The sequence below is a fragment of the Pogona vitticeps genome, chromosome 2 (assembly GCF_051106095.1).
Source record: "Pogona vitticeps strain Pit_001003342236 chromosome 2, PviZW2.1, whole genome shotgun sequence".
In the NCBI taxonomy this organism is placed as follows: Eukaryota; Metazoa; Chordata; class Lepidosauria; order Squamata; family Agamidae; genus Pogona; species Pogona vitticeps.
The window spans coordinates 136632925-136648985 of record NC_135784.1 but is presented as its reverse complement, the minus strand read 5'-3'; the positions used below and the strand labels follow the sequence as shown (position 1 = coordinate 136648985).

Sequence of the window (16061 nt, the reverse complement as noted above, 5' to 3'; positions counted from 1 at the left end):
AAGTAGCTACAGCCAGGCAAATCACATAAGCTAAGAAAGGTCCTCTCTCTTGTGTGTTCCTTGTGCTATTCATCCAAAATATCACCCTGTCCTTCACTTTGATATATGAACAGGATGGGCTTTCTATGATTATGATTGTGTTTATTACGATTTATATCCCACCTTTCCCCACAAAATAGAATTGAAGAAGGATAAGCACTACGTAAATGAAATATAGTGAAAGCATAAATTATATACTCACTTGGCTTAGTCGTGTCTGGTATATCCTATGCAGGTAAAATTAGGAGTGACTACGCAGGCTGGGCTACTTCTGTAAACAGCAACCCCCGAGTCAACTTCTTTCTTTTTCCCACAATTGATAGTTATAAAAACATGCAACACAGTCTATGACTGCCACAACTGTGCATCCAGCAACAGTTAGTGATAAAGAACATATTCCCATACCTTTATTTTATGAGAGTTGGGAAGAGGGGGAGAAGTAATTCAGCACAAAATTATGTTCCTGTTACCAAATAGAAACACACTCCTGACTAACACACACAAGAAAAGCTGGCGAGGAAGCACCTTTCATGCGGCCTCTGCTCCCATGTAGCAATTTGCTCCTCCAAAATGACTAATTTTAGGGAGAGGATTCCACCACTAGGAAACCACTTGAACATGGTCAGCCTTCTACATGGTGACTTGCTCTAGTTGAATTGTTACCATGAGGAGACAAATCACTATAGGGATCAAATTAAAGAAGCTTCTAAATGAGGAGTGAGGCTGGCTGGATTATTATAGCTCTGTGGTTGAAGTATCTGGCTGCAAAACCAGAGGCTGGGAGTTTGATTCCCCACCCCCCACAGTGCCACCTTTGAGTACAGCCCACTGGTGTGGCCTTGGGCAAAGCTACACAATCTCAGGGCACCCCCAGAAGAAAGGAATGGTTGACCACTTCTGGGTATTCTCTACCTGGAGAGAATAGACAGAATTCACTTGAACACACATGATTATTATTAAATGAGGAGTGGACAACATGCAGCCCCCTGCCAGGTGCTCAAATATGATACCCCATTTCCCCCACAATTAAAAAAAAAGCTTCTAAAAGTCCCACTGTGCCCTCTGAGTTCTCAAGTGATCCCTTCAACCCTGGGCCCTCCAACCCTCACAAAAATATATTTCATGTTTGTCCAATAGAGGCACAAAATGACTTTTTTAGTTTATATAGAAGTCATGGGAACACAACTGCAGTCTTTCAGTGTCCAGGATGACCATGTGTCACTCACTCACTCACTCACTCACTCACTCACTCACTCACACACACACACACACACACACACTTTTCTAAGGATAATCCACTCTTCTCCTCTAAACTCTTGTTTGGGTGTACTGATCCACCAGCTCTTGAAGAAGGCAGATTTTAATCTGGCACTTTCCTGTCAGCAATCCAGTTGTTTCTGGGTTTTGTTTAGCTTCTGTTCATGTTTTTTGTTTCTTGATGGAGAGCAGGAGTTCGTTATTAGTCACAAAAGGGTCTTTCTACGGATTGCGGGTGGGACGGGAAACCTGTGGTCCTCCAGATATCCTTGCACTGCCAACTCCCATCAGCCCTAGCCGCCACAGCCAAGAGTAAAAGCTGATGGGAGTTGTGATCCAAGAGCATCTGGATAGTCACATCTGGACAGCCACACCAGCTTTACAGAATACAGTGGTGCCCCACTTAACAATGTTAATTGGTTCCAAAAAATTCATCGCTATGGGAAAACATCGGTAAGCGAAACGCATTTTCACATAGAGATGCATTGAAAACCGGATAATCCATTCCAATGGGAACGGATTGCCGTCCTTAAGTGAAAATCGCCATAGGAAACATCACTAAGTGAAACGCGGTTCCCCCATTGGAATGCATTGAAATGGGGGAGGAAAAACATCACCAAAAATTCAAAAAGAGTCCGAACAAAGCCAGATTTGGTTAACGAAGGGTTTATTAAGTGCACTAACGATTTCAAGCACTCTAAACCCTTTTTAAACAATTTAACACCTTTTAAAAATAGCGAAAATGGAGCTGTCAAAACATCGCTAAGCAAAACAGTGGACCTAAACTGTCATCGCTAAGCGAAGCAAGGTCCTGAACATCGCTATGCGAAATTCCCCCATTGGAAACATCGCTAAACGGAGCGCAAGATTGCTCCAAAAACCTCATCGCTAAGCAAATACATCGTTAAACGAGGCAATCGCTAAGCGAGGCACCACTGCAGGGTAAGGAGCCCTCACTGTGCCAGGCAGTAGCAAACATACTATTTCAAAGAGGGTCTTATTCTTCCTAACCATGTCTTACAGAGTTTTTCCTTCAGCAAATGTCAACTAAGAGAATCCAGTACATTAACAAAAACAACTTGTGCTATTTGTGAGCAAGACACATGATTTTTTTTTACACCTTCCCCTGTGAGCGAATGAAAGTAACTACTACTGACACCCGGTGGTGGGCAAGCAAGCTAAAAATAATTACACTTTACCAGTAGGGAATCAGAATCAGAATTCCCTACAGCAGTCACCATAGGGGACTTGCATGTGATGAGAACTAGTAATTTCAGACACAACTGTGGCATAGCCAGGGTGAAAAGCGGGACTAAATGGCAACCTTCTCAGCCTAAGCTGCATCCCATTGGCTCTGAAAGGTTGAAGAATGGATTAGTTTGGCTTTCGGTTCCACAGGAGGCTTCTAAACATTACAGCTCCAAAATGGAGGAAAGACACAAAGAATATTCTAAAGTTATTCTTTAGAATAACTGGGCTATAAATCAATAAGGAGACATCGCTTATTGACACTGTCATTGACGACACACCATTCTTTCCTGGGTACAAACCAAAACTGCCCATTTTTCCCTATTTCAGCAATATAAGACTTCCATTAGGCAGCCTGTAATCAAAGGATTTTTAACCTGACTTCCATTTCCTTACCAAGGCAGTTTCATGATAAGTGGTTGGTTGAATTGGGGGGGGGGGGGGGAAGCACACGGTTCCCATACATTACCAGGACCATCCATAAGGCAGGGAACGTAACACTAATTTTCAAGACCCTGGGCTCTATTCTTCTGAGTGCTGCTACTCCATAGCTATCACTCTGTAGCTATCATGCTTAGCAAAAAGAAAATGTGGCTGGGTACGTAACAGATACGCCCTGGCTCAGCTTCTATGGGGTGCTGTAGCTTTTAAAGGATCTGTTGTTCATTTATCTTCTTACTCACTAGTTGCATTTGCAGCCCAGGTGGCAAACAAGGCTGTGCTCCTCCCAACAGACCTAAGACATATTAGTCAGACTGAAAAAGGGTGACTGGCCCAAGGGAATCCAGTGGCAAGAATACTATAGATGTTCAGAAAACGTTTGTGTGAGTTGCCATTGCTAATTGATGAGGTGCTGGAATGCATCTCAGTCATGTGCATGGCCACGTGCCTGACTGCACAACCAAGATGTACCCTGGCACCTCGTCAATTATTGTCATTAGCCACAGCACATTCTACAAACTTTATATCTCCAATGCCACATTCTAACCACCACACAAGACCTTCTCTCACCTGAGAGTGACCTGAGAGTCTACAATCACACCTTAACTGGATGATGGTAGTGCCCTGTTCAGAGCACAAACTGTATGTAGATTACAAGATCCATGAATGGTCTGGTCCTACCCCCTTGCTGAAGGGAGATGTCCCAATCAGAAGCCCACATCCTCCAGTGCAAGACACCTCTTTTGAAAATGAATCCAGATTGCCTAACCTGTGAGCTGCCACAAGCATAAAGCAAGCGCAAAGAAGGAGCATCACAGCAGAGGGGCCTGCAGGCCAAGAGTTGCTTAGCAAAACAATATAAATGACTCAATTAATTTTATTACAAGTATGCAGCCGGCTACAAGCATTTTATGTGATATAATAATGATAAGGCAGAGTCCCTGACATAACCTTCAGTGGGGGAAGTAGGTCCAAAAGAACCACCTGCTCCCAGATCGGTCTCCAGATTCAGACCATCCCATCAGACCATTCTTCAGGTCAACAGAGGTTAGGTGGGTCGTAAGCAGGGTGTGTGAAAGGACTTTTCTGTCCCTGGGTTATTCATTCATCTGGTATCTAGTTTTTCAGGTTTTAGGTACTACTTTAAAACTTTGCTGTTGTTTAATCAGGCATTTAACAATTGATTTACCCTCTGCTAAAGATGTCTGAATTTCTGGGAAAGCAAGGTGGTCATGCAGCTTGTTTGTTTGAATTTTGAAGGCATTTTAGTTGATTTTCATCTTTCAAAGTATATTATGCTGTTTCTCTCTATTAGGAACCATCTTACATTCCTTGGAAAATCATGAGGCACCTTTATAAAGAAGTAAGCAAATAAATACATCTCTCTCCAATCATCCTGCCAAGACCGGAGGCCGAAAGGTTCACATATATCTCTTAGAAAGTGCAAACTGCTCTCAGAGGTTATCCCAGTGGACATCAGCTACCTTAAACCAAGACAGAATATAAATAATTGTTTTTCAAAAAAAAAAAAGGAGGGAGGGAGAGGTGCTCACAAACACTGTACTGTACCAATTTTAAGTCCAGGCACCCAGAATAATAAAGAGGTTTCACCTTTGGAGTCAGGACCACAGCAGATCCTCCACTGATACTAATGATAGGTACATGGGTCTGGGATGAGATGAAGTCAAGAATCTGTGCAACGGCTTCTGTACCAATGTTGTCCTCAAAGACAATCCCGTGGATCTTTGTGCTGGACAGCATGCCGCAGATTTGGGTCAGGAGAGTGCTGGGGTTGGTATCATTCACTATCACCGTGACTGGGTGGATCTCCAAAGGCATATCCAGGAAGCTTTGGTGTGTCAGCCTGTTGCGGATGTGGGAAGGGTACGAAGAGCCTCCAAACACCACGGCCACGTTGACGACAGGTTCCCTGGCGTTTGGCAGCAGAGTCTCCATTAGGACAGCTGAACAGCCCAGCACCATGGACAGCACCAGGGCGTTTGTCAGAGCTCTGCCCATGTCCACCATGGAGTCCCTGCAGCCCAGAACAAAGACAAAAGCACAGTTGGAAAAGGCAAGAATGGAAGACCCAGAAGGAGAGCAGGAGGAAGAAGAAGATACAGAAGATGCTTTTACCCAGGAAAATCTCTGAGGGCTTTTTCACCCCATTTGCCACTGCATGTACATAAATTAGAAAGCTAATCCCAGCTCTCTGGCCAGCACATCTCAGTGAAACATGATTTGTGAACATCTGTTTACTGCAGCCATGCATTATGGGTTTAGTTGCACAATTTAAAAAAAACAGAACATTAAAACTTGCAATACGTGGAATACTCCTGAGTCATGAAAATTTACTCTCTAATCCCACACTGCAATAACTGCCTGATGCTCCTCCCAGTTTTAGATATACGGTACTCATCTTGTAGCTCTATCTACACCACAAAACATCCCTTGTTTCTTAATCCCACCTCCCTCCATCATTCTCACTCTTGGATGAGATTTCCCAGTAACCTCCCACCATTCATTCATCCGCCTGGCCCCCTTCCTCTTCTTCCTTCCTTTTACTTCCCAGGGGTTCTTGCTCTTTCTACATCCCAATATCCCCGTTCAACTTCCACTATTTCTCCTCTCTTCCAGTCCTCTCCCCTTCTTCCCACTGTTCTATGTATCAAGGACAGAGAATGGTTATTCTTTTGAGGGTCCAAATAATTATTTTATTTTATTTCAAATATTTTTGTCTTGCCTTTCTCCAAAAAAGAACACACAGTGGCTTCCATTGTTAAAAACACAATATTAAAAGCTAAAAAACAGTAAAAATTATTCAAAATATTTAAAAAGAATTAATGAGACTATATTTAAAATGTTAGGTAAATGCATTACTACAAAACAGATTCTGAAGCAACAAAATACGAACAATCCCATTTTAAAACCTCTCCTAGAAAGTCTGTCATTAAGGAAAAGCCTGCCTGAAGAGAAAGGTCTTTCTTTGCCTGCTTGTGGAAGGACAGCAGCGATGGTTCCAGTTTATCCTCCTGTGGTGAGGAGTTATAGTGTCTGGGAGCAGCAACAGAGAAGCCCCTTTCCCGTGTACCCACCAAGCACACTTGTGAGGGAGGGGGGTCTGAAAGAAAGGCCTCCCCTAATCATCTGAACACCTAGGAAAGCTCATAAAGGGAGACACAGTTTTTGAGAAAGCTTGGACCCCAGCCATTTAGACCTTTATAGGTTAAAACCAGCATTTTGGATTGTGTCCGGAAATGGACTGGCAGCCAGTGGAGCTGCTTTAACAGAGGAGTTTATGTGATACATGTAATGGCTGCTAACAACCTGGCTGCAGTATTTTGGACCTGTTGAAGTTTCTGAGCACTTTCTAAAGGCAGTCCCATGTAGAGTGCATTGCAGTAATCCAGTCAAGATGTAACTAAGGCAGGTGTCACTGTGGCCTGATCAAGCATCTCCAGGAACAGGCACAACTAGTGCATTTGTTTTAATTGTACAAAGGCAGTTTTGGCCACTGCCAAAACTTGGGCATCCAGATTTCTGTGGTGGAGAGGAGTGTCTTTGCATAATTAAAACTAGTGCACCATCTGTGCACATTTCTGAAGCATTCTGACCTGGCTCCAGCGACACATGCCTTATATGCAAACCATTGGGTTTTGGACTGAAACCTTGGCCATGCAGGCAACAGGATTCTGGGAGTTCTAGCCCAAAAAAGGAACAATTGCCCATTTTATGAAGGCGATATTCCCTCTGAGGTCAGGGGTCACATGGCCCCTCGGTCAGAATAGGTGGTATGTGGTATGTTCTCTTTTCTCCTTTTATGGCACCCCCTTCTCTCTCTCTCTCTCTCTCTCCCCCCCTCCTCCCTCCCTCCCCACCACCACCACCCACTCTTTTCTTTCTTTTCCCTTTCCTTTTCTTCTGACACCCTCTTTTCCCTCCATAATTGTCTCCCTTTCTTTATACTGTGGCGAGCCAGCTTCCTGACTGGGTAGAACCAGCTTCTTCCTGTTTTTGTCTGCTAGGAGCACATTTGGGCCTTTGTATCCATTTGGTCAGGAAAGGAGGGTGTGGGGGGTTTTTTGTGTATGGTTTTGTACCATTTTCTTAGATTGGCGGGAGCGCCACCTTTTGCGAAGTAGAGCAAGAGAGTTTTCAGTCTTTTCCTGGAGAGGGCCCATTGGGACGAGTTCTGTTTTTTCTGACTGACTGAACCATGACCTGTTGCTAGGCTGAACCTCTGAGGGAAACCCCACTGAACCGGGAACGAACAGTTTTACAGTTTAGAAAAAGAGCTGTGCGTTTTAGAAAGAGTAAGTAGAGCACTTCTGGCTCTTCCTTTATGTGAGGGGCTTTTCCTGGGAAGAAAGTGGAAGTCTTCTGGGGAAATCACAGAAGGAGTGACAAGGCCATAAAGGCAAGAATGCGAAAGGAGCTCAGCCGTTGAGAAGGAAAGGGCCAGGAGCAGAGCTCCAGGGGCTGCATAAAAGGAGACCAAATCCTGCACATGGTCTGTGACCCACATTTTCCTGATCTCTGCTATGCATGGGTTGTTTTAAATTGCCACCCCCACCCCCCTGCATCTCCCTGACTGCCTTTCTAAATTATAACACCCACTTCTTCACTTTTCTCAATTTCCTTCTACTGCCATCCAGTGGTCAATCCCCACGGCTTCTTCCTACGATCACATTTCCGTCTACATAACACTTTTTCCCCTCCTTTCTGGCCTTCTTGGCCCTTGCTTCTTCTCTTCACTCCCCGTGAAACCTGGGTTTCTCAACGGATACTGCTGTAACTATCTATTTTAGCTCCTTTTTGGCATCTAACAAACTCTTCTAACGTATAGCTCAGCCGGAGACGACCCCTCCCAGAGCAAAAGGCTTGCGGATAAATTGCCTGGTGTTTTGCACACGCCTGATGATCAAATATTTAAGAGGAAAGGCTCTCCTCTCCTGTCATCTGCCTACTCTGTAAATCATCTTGACGGGCAAATTCCAGCACTCCCCAGCACCGGTGTAGTCAAAGCGTTCTGGCCACCAGTCAATCACCTAAGCTTAGTGGCACTTCATCCTCACCCTTTTTTTGCTATCAGAAGCGGAAAATCAGCACTTCCTACACCACCTGCGAAAACTCCCCAAGTGAACGCAGCCCTGAGAACTGCATTAAGTGGCTCTTTGGTGCAGGGAGGGAGTTTGCCCTTTCCGAAGCCAAAAGGTTGGCCTTTTTCCTACACCTCTCCTCAACCACCTCCTTCTCAACGACAACTCGGCCATCCAAGACAGGCTCAAGCCGTCTCTTCTGCACCTGCCTTTTCAGGGGAAAAAAAAAAAAAAGACAGCAACTTCATTGACTTGCCAGCTTGTTTTATATGCCTTCTCATATTTTTAGCCAAAAATACAATCAAAGGCTTGTGCATTACTATTTATTTTATTTAAAATATTTATACCATGTTTTCCTGCCTCCAAGAGGCCAGAGGCTACTAACAGCACAAACATATTAAAACAATCCTACAATACTAAAACAGCAGACCAGAGTCAGCAGACCTGGATTTTTTTTAAAAAAAAATGTGCCCAATATTATAAAGTTAATAAAGATCCAGTGGAAAGCATATGTCTTGTCTCAGAATATGAACACAGTTTTAAAGAAGAGGCTAGATAAACCTGCTTGTGCAGGGAATTACATAGGCTAGGAAGAACCTGGAAGAATTACCTTCTCTGGACAACATCTTCCAGAATCCCCCAGCCAGTGCAACCACGTTGATCTGAGAACTGTAGCCCTCAATGCATTAACTTTTCCAAGATCTCTTTCTGAATGTCATTTTTTCAGCCAAGACATCCAGAAAAGTAACTGAGTATGGTGGGTGCAACTGAGGAAAAAGCTTTCTCTCATGTTACCACTAATTATGATGGGGATGAAATGTGAAAAGGAGTCTCTCCTGATGATTTAAGAAAATCCATATGGAAAAAGGGGATGTTTACAGTATTGTGGGTTCAAGCTTTCTAGGGCTTTAAAAGAATAACTGTACTTTGAACTGATCCTAGAAATGGACCAGAAGCATTGTTCAGTGAAGAGTCTGGTGGTTATGGGTGGCTTCTGCAACACCACAGATTTCATTCTTTAAAAACCTTCACCTGTTTCTAGACCTCATGAGCACATGAACCTATGAGGAAAGCAGCTGGATCAGAGAGCTTTAGTCCAGCAGTATGTTACTCACAGTGGCCAATCAGATGTCTCTGGGAAGCCCAATAGTGGGTCATGATGGTAACAGCCTTCGGTGGTTATTTGGGGAAAGGAAGAAATTGTGCAGTTGGCAAGTAGGTGGGCTTCTGTACCCGCAGAGTCCTCATTTCACTGGCAAAACTTCCCAGTCTTCATTGGCCCTGCCTCTCCTTTCATTCTTCCCATAACCACTTCCTTTCCGCAAGATCCCATCAAAGAGTGGGATATAAATATGCTTGTCTATTTGATTATGAGTCTGGAATGTAAATCTTTTTGTTCCAGAATTCAAGACCTATCATTGCGGTAATATTCAATCTACTCCCTCTCTCTCACTCGCTCGGTCTCTCGCTCTCTTACTCGTTGCTGAAGAAGACCTAGCATTACTTTAAGAAACAGTTCTATTCCAGACTTTTAGAAAAGCAGGTGTTCATTCCAGGGTGCAAATATCTAAACATCAGTCTTTTGAATCACTTCCTTCTCTCCTTCATTTCTAATCCTTGTCCCCATTTAACCTCCATGGAGCTATTAAACCATTCAATTTACATCCAATTCACTGTAACTACCTCAATCTCTGATGCGAAAGTCCAAGGCATGTGGAACTTCTGTAATTTCCATTATGCAAAGGAGGAATATTTGCAATGTTGATTGTAGTTTTAGATTATATGTATTCTTCTTGCAGGATGTATGTTTCCTCTTTGCATAATTAAAAGGTTCATGATCATGGCACAATGTGCATTACAATAGCTCCTTCACAGGAAAAGTTTTGTCCAGCCTGCAGATAAAACAAATGAGGTAACCAATACAAGTATTCAATGAATGAAAAAAAAAAGATGTCCAGACAAATAATATAAATTGTATTAAAACATATCAATGGTGTGAGGAAGACACTGCATGATCAGTTTTTGCTACCTCCAATAACAAATGACCTATTGGGATACTGATGGGGTGTTTAGTTGCTATTTTAATTCAAAGATCCCCCAAGTAACTAATTATCTTACAGTTACAAATTTTTAAAATAACTTTTCACCTTCCTGTTTCTGAAAAGCAACAAAAATCAGTTGTGTTCAGTTACTTCCTTTTAGCCATTTGACGGTTGCAAGGCACTGGCTTGTGGCAGAAAACATACTTATCCTCCAGTCCACTTCCTTGTCACATCAACATGTTCAACAGTGTAAAAGGCAGCAGCACAAACCACCCCCTTAAACCATGTGAAACTCCACCACCACTTCCAAGTGAGGCCACACCCTGTAACTTTATCAGTAATTACAGATTTACAGTTACACTTAGAAGGAGTGGAAATTTTCCTTCTTAAATTAAAATCATACTGTTAGCACAGCTCTATCTTCATTCTTTCAGGGGAGGGGAGACTGAAATACAAGTGACAAACTATCTGAAACTAGTTTCTTCAGAATTCTGCACACAACTGGTCTGAATTGGGAGAGGGGTGATCATTCTCTGAGCTTCTTGGTATAAATGAAAATAGCTTAGTATCACTTATACTGGGAAGTGAACAGAATGGTCTCAGCAGAGAACATGGTACCAAAATTCTGTTGGTCTACAGATTTGATGTCAGGGAGGAATTTTTTCCAGCTGGAAATTTTATGCCAGGGAGGAATGTCATGCCCCTGAACTGTCCAATGACTCCTGGGAGATCCTCTACTTTCATTTGTCCTAGCATCACGTTTCTTTCCTTCTCCCACTTATGACTTGTGGCACACTGTAACCTGGTGGGGGAGCAGGTGCTGGCTGACCAGTCAGCATAAGACAGTTGTTGTTGTTGTTTAGTCGTTGTGTCCGACTCTTTGTGACCCCATGGACCAGAGCACACCAGGCCCTCCTGTCTTCCACTGCCTCCCGGAATTTGGTCAAATTCATGTTGGTAGCTTTGATGACACTGTCCAACCATCTCATCCTCTGTCGTCCCCTTCTCCTCTTGCCTTCACACTTTCCCAACATCAGGGCATTTTCCAGGGAATCTTCTCTTCTCATGAGATGGCCGAAGTACTGGAGCCTCAGCTTCACGATCTGTCCTTCCAGTGAGCACTTGGGGTTAATTTCCTTCAGAATGGATACGTTTGTTCTCCTTGCAGTCCAGGGGACTCTCAAGATCCTCCTCCAGCACCGCAATGCAAAAGCATCCATTCTTCAGCGGTCAGCCTTCTTTATGGTCCAGCTCTCACTTCCGTACATCGCTACAGGAAAAACCATAGCTTTGACTATACGGACCTTTGTCGGCAAGGTGATGTCTCTGCTTTTTAAGATGCTGTCTAGGTTTGCCATCGCTTTCCTCCCAAGAAGCAGGCGTCTTTTAGTTTTGTGGCTGCTGTCCCCATTTGGAGTGATAATGGAGCCCAAGAAGGTAAAATCTGTCACTGCCTCCATAGCTTCCCCTTCGATTTGCCAGGAGGTGATGGGACCAGTGGCCATGATCTTAGTTCTTTGATGTTACGCTTCAGACCATTTTTGCGCTCTCCTCTTTCACCCTCATTAAGAGGTTCTTTAATTCCTCCTCACTTTCTGCCATCAGAGTGGTATCATCTTCATATCGGAGGTTGTTGATATTTCTTCTGGCAATCTTAATTCCAACTTGGAAATCATCCAGTCTAGCCTTCCGCATGATGTATTCTGCATATAAATTAAATAAGGAAGGAGACAATATACAGCCTTGTCATACTCCTTTCCCAATTTTGAACCAATCAGTTGTTCCATATCTAGTTCTAACTGATGATTCCTGTCCCACATAGATTTCTCAGGAGATAAGATAAGGTGGTCAGGCACTCCCATTTCTTTAAGAACTTGCCATAGTTTGTTGTGGTCCACACAGTCAAAGGCTTTTGTATAGTCAATGAAGCAGAAGTAGATGTTTTTCTGGAACTCTCTGGCTTTCTCCATAATCCATCGCAGGTTAGCAATTTGGTCTCGAGTTCCTCTGCCCCTTCGAAATCCAGCTTGTACTTTTGGGAGTTCTTGGTCCACATACTGCTGAAGCCGACCTTGTAGGATTTTGAGCATAACCTTGCTAGCGTGTGAAATGAGTGCAATTGTATGGTAGTTGGAGCATTCTTTGGCATTGCCCTTCTTTGGGATTGGGATGTAGACTGATCTTTTCCAATCCTCTGGCCACTGCTGAGTTTTCCAAACTTGCTGGTATATTGAGTGTAGCACCTTAACAGCATCATTTTTAAAAGATTTTAAAGAGTTCAACTGGAATGCCATCACCTCCACTGGCCTTGTTGTTGGCCATGCTTTCTAAGGCCTACTTGACTTCACTCTCCAGGATGTCTGGCTCAAGGTCAGCAACTATCTGAGTTGTCCAGGACATCCAGATCTTTCTGGTTTAATTCCTCTGTATATTTTTGCCACCTCTTCTTGATGTCTTCTGCTTCTGTTAGGTCCCTACCATTTTTGTCCTTTATCATGTCCATCTTTGCACAAAGTGTTCCTTTAATATCTCCTATTGTCTTGAACAGATCTCTTGTTTTTCCCTTTCTATTATTTCCCTCTCTTTCTTTGCACTGTTCAGTGAAGAAGGCCCTCTTCTCTCTCTTTGCTATTCTTTGGAAGTCAGCATTCTATTTTCTGTAACTTTCCCTATCTCCCTTGCATTTTGTTTCCCTTCTCTTCTCTGCTATTTCTAAAGTCTCGTTGGACAGCCACTTTGCTTTCTTGCATTTCCTTTTCTTTGGCATGGTTTTTGTTGCTGCCTCCTGTACAATGTCACAGGCCTCCATCCATAGTTCTTCCAGCACTTTGTCCACCAAATCTAGTTCCTTAAATCTGTTCTTCACTTCCACTGTGTATTCATAAGGGATTTGGTTTAGATTATACCTGACTACCCCAGTGGTTTTTCCTACTTTCTTCAGTTTAAGCTTGAGTTTTGCTATACGGAGCTGATGATCAGAGCCACAATCAGCTCCAGGTCTTGTTTTTGCTGACTGTATAGAGCTTCTCCATCTTTCGCTGGTATGACAGGTACTACATCTTGCTGTTCCCCCATGGAGCTCAGAGACACCTGGTTCCCCCAGCCCCTATGCGTAAACACATATATTATCTTTGCAACAGGCTGCTTAGGGATGTGAAGCCAGATGAAGTGACTACCTTCATAACTGAGTGGCAGCTGAAGCGAGGCCTCCCCTGGATTAGCTATAATCCAGTGCTCTTAAACTCTACACCATAATGTATAGATCTGGAAAATGGACCCATGAAACTTCCAAGAACAACTTTGTATATGTTTAATTAGAATCCTAGAATTCATTAACTAGGCCCCCAATCCCACAATGGCTTTAGGCTGAGCAGCATACTCAAGAATTAGGGAGGAGAGTTCTTCAAAGTACAGTATATCTTCTAGCTACCTTGTCTGAACTTATTTTCTACTAGGCTCATAAGAACTAGCTCCCGCCATGATCTAGGGTTACTGAATGGGTAGCAAAAGGGTGTAGGACCCCTTCACTTCCTAACAGTGAGGCAAGGACTTAGTTCCCTTGCTGTGGGGAAGGAACGAAGGACACTGAGTAAAGCAGTTCGCAGAGCTATGAAAATCCCCCAAAATAGCAATGAAATAGGAACTCAAAATGCATACTGGGAAGCGGTGCTAGCAGCAAAACTGAAGCTTCTCTCCGCTCAGGGGCCATAAAGCAAAATAGGCTCAACTTCCTAACAACAACAACAACAACAACAACAACAACAACAACAACAACAACAACAACAACAACAACAACAACAACAACAACAACAAAGAACATGGTTTATCAGTATTTTAAAAAGGACATTTGATCACTTTGTCCTTAGTCAGGCTATGATTGAAATCCAGTAGTAAGTTGCCACTAGAGTAGACCCATTCAATCAGGGGACTTGGTGAATCAACTCCTCTGTATGCTTCACTGATTCAATGGGCCTACTCTAGTGGCAACTTACTACAGGATTTCAACCCACAAAATTTATGTTCAAGACCAGAAATGAGTGTGGCTGGCCTCTCAGAAAGAATGTCCAGCCCTGGTTCCCAGTCAGGTCTTCTTCTTTCCTCTCACCAGCCCCTTGTTTTACCTGGGAATGAACCAGAAACCCTTGCCAATATAGTGCAAACCCCTGCAAGGCTTACTGGTAGACATGGAGATGATATCTAAGGGTCAGAAAAGTTCTTTTTGGACCGCAGTGCCCAGAATCCCCAGCCAGTGGCTAATCCCAGTAGACAGGCTGTTTGAAGGAGTATGGAAATCTGGCTTCCAAAAAGTAACTCTTTCCAGCTCTGCTGTCCAGGACTGCAGATGATGGTGCCACAGACTCACAATTTAAGACAAGCTGACCTCCATTTGGCTTTCTCCTCTGCCGTGCGGTGTGACCTACACCAAGATGTCACGGAAAGAATCAGAGAGTCATCCCCCTCCCCTTTTCCAATTTTCAATCTACAATTCCTCTCTGACTTTCTCTTCTGAGCCTATCTAAAGTACAAAGTCAGTGAAATTCTGCAGAACCCCATGCTTGCCAGGCAAAAGGTGAGGAAATTACTATGCAGGATGGCTGCCGAAATGAGAAACGCTGAGACGGATGTTGGGGCTAATAAAGGAAGACTAGGAACAAGATGGAGAAATTAGATGAAGGCTCCTTTCAATGGTGGCACACCAATCACAGAAAGGACAGGCCGAAGAAGTTGGCACAGAGTCAATGGGGTAGCAGGAGAAAAGAAAAGATCTCGGTTGTCTGCAGCAAGAAAGGGGCTGCAAGGACAGAATGAGAACACTAAGAAGTCCCAAGCTGAGCTGCAGTGAAGAGGTGGGGGGCAGAAAGGCATGAAGAAAATTGGAGTGACAGTGGACTCAAACATGACAGGGGGGGGGATCCATAGGTGGGAGAAAAAGAAGGAATGATGGGAGACGATCGCATGAGAGTCCTACTGGGGTTTGTCAGATTTTAAAAAAACAGTTCTACATTCCATGATTGCAGTTAATTAAGCAGGACTTGCACAAAATGCATGACGTTTTCTCATTTCCATCAAATGCAACAATCGGGAGGGAGGGTGGAGGAGGGTCATTTCAACAGAGTAAAAGGAAGGGAAAAAATGAGTTTTTGTTGGAATGCTGTGCAGACAAGAGAAAGGAATGGGATGAGACATGGAAAGATACGCTTAGCAATGTTTTCATGATGTAGCAAGAGCACCAAACACTGCATGCTACAAACATCATGGTCAAGATCCTCCTGCACAGCTGTGCAAATGGCGTGACTTTGGGAGGCAAATTGCTCCAGGGTACAACTCATTATGCAACTGATAACGTCTGTGGTGGTTTTTTAACTTGGCGCAATTTGCCTCCAAACATTACACACTTTGTGCTATGGCAGCATAAGTAGGTAAGAGGATTTGGGCCAATAAGTGTAGCAATAAGTATCAAATAATAGTCAGACAGCTCAGACCAATGTATAGGAGAGATTTACATCTGATCCCTCTGAAACTAATCCTTACAGTATTTTGCTCCCAAGTTAATGGAAATAAAACTGTAAAATGCCCACTTACTTTTAGGGCTTTAGAGGGGGAAAGCCAGCAGACAGATCAGTCTGTTCTGGAAGATATCTCGGTGAAGCCATAGCCTATAGGACAGCATCGAAAGCAAGAAAAATAAACGATAACCTTTCGAAAACTTTTTTTTCTACCCTTGCAAGGACCAAAGGCTTCATTTTTGTTTTGAAAGAGAATGTGGCGTGACTGATATTGTAGACATGTCAAATCCTGAACATTTTTAGAACTTATCCCAGCCCTGGCATGGGCAGATATTAAACAGGAAACTATGTACACTAAATGTGTGCATGTGTGTGTGTGTGTTATATATATGCACACGTACATTGAGTTATAAAATGCTCCTGCGGAT

General features: G+C 43.4%; 1 protein-coding gene across 2 annotated transcripts in view; it reads right to left on the bottom strand.

The window, feature by feature from the left end:
- GRIN2C (glutamate ionotropic receptor NMDA type subunit 2C) overlaps positions 1-16061 on the bottom strand; it is a 104950-nt gene that overhangs the window by 59710 nt on the left and 29179 nt on the right. Inside the window, exons 2-3 of one of the 2 annotated variants that reach the window (XM_072990578.2) lie at positions 9768-9976; positions 4597-5020 (exon numbers count right to left, since the gene is read on the bottom strand). In XM_072990578.2, the coding sequence (XP_072846679.2) occupies positions 4597-5013 (417 nt within the window). In that variant the 5' untranslated portion in view covers positions 5014-5020; positions 9768-9976. The remainder of the gene's footprint in view (positions 1-4596; positions 5021-9767; positions 9977-16061) is intronic. The other variant, XM_072990579.2, reaches the window with a different exon arrangement.